This window comes from Colletotrichum fructicola (assembly GCF_000319635.2).
Source record: "Colletotrichum fructicola Nara gc5 chromosome Unknown KSG_Nara_v1_contig07, whole genome shotgun sequence".
NCBI classification, from domain to species: domain Eukaryota; kingdom Fungi; phylum Ascomycota; class Sordariomycetes; order Glomerellales; family Glomerellaceae; genus Colletotrichum; species Colletotrichum fructicola.
Window position 1 is genome coordinate 3,263,708 of NW_027094057.1, and position 2,561 is coordinate 3,266,268.

Genomic DNA, 2,561 nt, shown 5'->3' on the forward strand with positions numbered 1-2,561 from the left:
AAGGTGAAATGAAGAAGAAGCTAGTTCATCAAGCCCATAATACAAAACTTTGACATCCGCAGCTTATGTGCCATGGACCGCCAAGGTCTGAAAAGCCCTGCCCCCACGATGGGATCACAGGTCTCGCTGGGAACTTCTAAATTCGGTAAACTGTGCTCGTGTACCTGAGCGAAGCCACTTGCTGCTGAAAATCTGAAACATCTGAGAAACCGACAACATTTACTCCCCTTCTTCTGATTATGGTGGAATAGAGGAACCCGTACGTTTGCATATTGGGGGCTTCAAAGCCGTTGATCTCGAGGACCATGATTGCGGAGAAATTAGACCACGAAGATGTCGATTACACGTCACGAATGAAAGTGCACTGTGTACATGTAGCCTTGGAGCCACCCGAGAGACATATATGTCAGTGTAATAACAAAAAATGGCTGTAGAAAGGCTCCCAAGTCCATTTGGCATTAAACTCCTTGTGGCAATCGCAGCTAATTATCAGCTTTCAAAGCCCTCCTTGTAAAGTACTGTGGTTGCCGAAGACGTAATGCCATGTTTGCCTCGATTCAAGCGTAACATAGATGGAGTTGTTTCCAAACTGTAAGTTCTCAATAATCAATCAAGTGATTGAAAACTCTGGTTGTCCAAGTTGATCGCGTTGATCATCGTAAGAGTCTGAGATTACACTGTCAACAGGATCGCGGGCGATTGGCACTGTACGGTCTGATTTCGACACGCCACCTGGATTTAATTAAACACTGCATGCAGCTGAAGTTGATGTTGCACTAAATCCTGCCCCCATGCCAAGTCTGTTGGCGCCGTCACAGCCTGGATGCCCAGCGCTGCAGGTATGAGGGCATGCAGGGGAGTGTGTTTGCATGATCCGCTGTGCCCCCAACGAGCACCAACACCAACCACCAACAAACGTTATTAATAGAAAGAAGATGACCAACTTTGGGCGGGGCTACATGTATGTGATGAACTTCGCTTGAGTTAAATACTCTGTTGCGTGGCAGCAGAAATGACATCGAACCCTTCAGCCTCGTCCGACAAACTCCTTTCCGTTATCATCAGAAACTGAGTAATCAATCCAATATGGGAAATGCTGCTGAAGCAAAGGCAGTCAGTACCATGACAACGCAAGAAGACATCAGTCCACCTCCCCCTTATGTATCGAACGATGCCACGGTAGCTTCATCGAGCTCTGCATACCAAGTCAGATTTTCGCCAGCCACGGGCAAATCCAAAGTTCCCCTCAGCCCATCTCTTTCTCTTTATCACCCGATGCCCAATAATTTGAGCGTGTACTCGCAAATCAAGTTCACCCAGACCGCACATCTTGGCGACAGCACAAGCCACAAGCTCTACGCCTTCTCGACCTATTACATTTCTGGTGGTGGCAAATATGACGGGAAGCCGTGCATGGTCCTCCATAATGGTCCCAGCAATAAAGACCCTGCCCTAGCTACGGTCGCCGAGGAGCCAAACTGGACTTTGGCATCAACAACCAGCATCATTACACTGCCGCCGCTTAATGACGCGGTCGACGCAGCCATTGCGCCTCAGGAGCAGCGTTTCAATGGTGCCACGGAGATCATGCGCGGGGGAATGTTCAAGAATCAAGTGACGTTTGGATACCGTTTCTCTATCGAGATAGATCATGCTGGCACGCTTCGACGCGAGGACTTCGAATGGCATAAGGCGGACAAAAGTGAGATGCCAGACGCCAAGGCGGTCTTCAAGCTTGTGCGGCTCAGTTCAGGAACGGTTCGCGACAGCACGACCGAGAATGGCTCTGATTGCGTCGCCATGACTGGATTCAAGTGGGCATTAGCTTGGAATAAGCCGTTCAGGTTCGAGTTTGTGGGGGATGGTGCCACTGGTGGATTGGGAGATCGGTGGTCAGTCATGGCACTCGTCACAGCCATGAGAATTTGGACTCTTTACGTTCAAAGAAGGGTGCGCTGAAAGGTTGGATGCTGTAATAACTTTGAATGTGGGCGGTAATTAGTTGAGCTGTTTGAAATGGAAATTGCCACCTTATCAACAGAAACTCACTCACAAAAGAAAAGTTCACATGGTACCCGTCAGTCTGAAGTCTTAAACTCCATGTCCTATTCGCATCTTTGCAGCTATGTCTACAATAAACATGCTCATCGCTCTTGCCATTTTGCCTCTTTGCGCTTGGCTACCTTACCTTACCTAGAGTCATACGGCAGTCCAAAAGGTGCGCCTCCAGGCGGCAAACTGCGAAGAAGAAAAGTTAAGGGAAGAAAGAACTTACCTAGAGTTATGTCACAGTGTTAAACCTTCGATTATGACGAGATGGGAAGTTGCGGAGTAATTCAGCGCTTTATTCTTGAGTTTTGCTAGCCGGGCAGTGTCCACCAAATACGTGTGTGATCCGTGTATCGCCTCTAATCGCCTGTACTACTACCGTCCACTGTCAACGCCGTCGTCGTCGTCTATCATCGTCGTCCGTCATCCTGATGATTGTCGCTATCCCTATCATTTCTCTACTACTATGGTCCTTATAAAAGTACCAAGTACGCCGCGAGAGGTACAGAGGA

At 48.5% G+C, this 2,561-nt stretch overlaps 1 protein-coding gene across 1 annotated transcript; it reads left to right on the top strand.

Moving 5' to 3' along the window:
* Positions 1-1,086: 1,086 nt before the first annotated feature.
* On the top strand, positions 1,087-1,959 carry CGGC5_v012602 (uncharacterized protein; the record flags this gene model as incomplete). Its single annotated transcript, XM_032030276.1, has 1 exon — positions 1,087-1,959. One exon carries the CDS (start codon positions 1,087-1,089, stop codon positions 1,957-1,959), a length of 873 nt encoding a protein of 290 aa, XP_031889974.1.
* Positions 1,960-2,561: the final 602 nt, after the last annotated feature.